At 56.2% G+C, this 987-nt stretch overlaps 1 protein-coding gene across 1 annotated transcript in view; it reads left to right on the top strand.

The window, feature by feature from the left end:
* Positions 1-425: 425 nt before the first annotated feature.
* EMH_0009030 (uncharacterized protein) overlaps positions 426-987 on the top strand; it is a gene marked incomplete at both ends in the record, with an annotated part of 2,698 nt that continues 2,136 nt past the window's right edge. The window contains 1 exon segment of the mRNA XM_013498536.1: positions 426-987. Coding sequence (XP_013353990.1) covers positions 426-987 — 562 coding nt within the window.

Below are 987 nucleotides of genomic sequence, written 5' to 3'. Positions count from 1 at the left end.
TATATGCAGCAACGCGTCCCGCTGCAGCCGCTAGTAAAACGCTGCCGGTACTGCAGCTACAATGGGCTTGCTGCTGCTGCTGATCTTCTTCGGAGCTTCGAGAGGAGTGTATTTGCTTCTTTGTTTCGCTGCTGCTGCTGCAGCGGCTGCCCGCTGCCTGCTGCACCTACTCCAGTTGATCCTGCTGCTGCTGCTATTGCTGCTGCTGCTGCTAGCAGCAGCAACAACAGACAGCCACTCACTATAGAACAAAGAAGAAAAGCACTTGCTGCTGTTGCTGCTTNAGCAGCAGCAACAACAGACAGCCACTCACTATAGAACAAAGAAGAAAAGCACTTGCTGCTGTTGCTGCTTTTGTTGCAGCAGAAGAAAGATGTGAAGCAGCATTTGCTGCTGCTGCTACTGCAGCACAGAGCAGCAGCTGTATGGGGATGTTGCTGCAGCAGCAGCATATTGCAGCGCAGCAGCAGCAGCAGCTCCTTGTGCAGCAGCAAGCAGCTGCTGCTGCTGCAGCACGACTGCATGCATCCGGGCTATCCAGAGCTGCTGCAGGTACACCCCAAGGTGTTCTGTCTGTGCTTTCCTCTTTTGCTGCTCATCACCAGCTGTCTGCGTTGACGCCGCAGCAGCTGCTGGTGCCGCCCTTCATGCAGCAGGTGCAGCAGATGCAGCAGCAGCTGCTGCAGATGCAGCAGCGGCTTATAGGAATGCCGCAGCAGCCGCGGCTGCAGCAGCAGCAGCAGCAACAGCAGCAACAACAGCAGCAGCAGCAACATCTCCTCTTGCAGCAAGAACAGCAGCAACAAATATATCCCCGTCAACTCCCGCCATACACCCACCAGCAGCAGCAGAACCAGCTGCAGCAGCAGCAGCAACAGCAGCAGCAGCAGCAACAACAGCAACACACGCTGCAGCAACAGCTCAAGCCAAGGTCGCACCAGCAAGAACAGCAACAGCAGCAGCAGCAGCAGCAGCAGCAGAAGCAGC

The sequence above is a fragment of the Eimeria mitis genome, genomic scaffold, assembly GCF_000499745.2.
Source record: "Eimeria mitis Houghton genomic scaffold, Emh_scaff350, whole genome shotgun sequence".
Classification (NCBI taxonomy): domain Eukaryota; phylum Apicomplexa; class Conoidasida; order Eucoccidiorida; family Eimeriidae; genus Eimeria; species Eimeria mitis.
The sequence above is the reverse complement of the archived record's forward strand: the minus strand, read 5'-3'. Positions and strand labels throughout refer to the sequence as shown.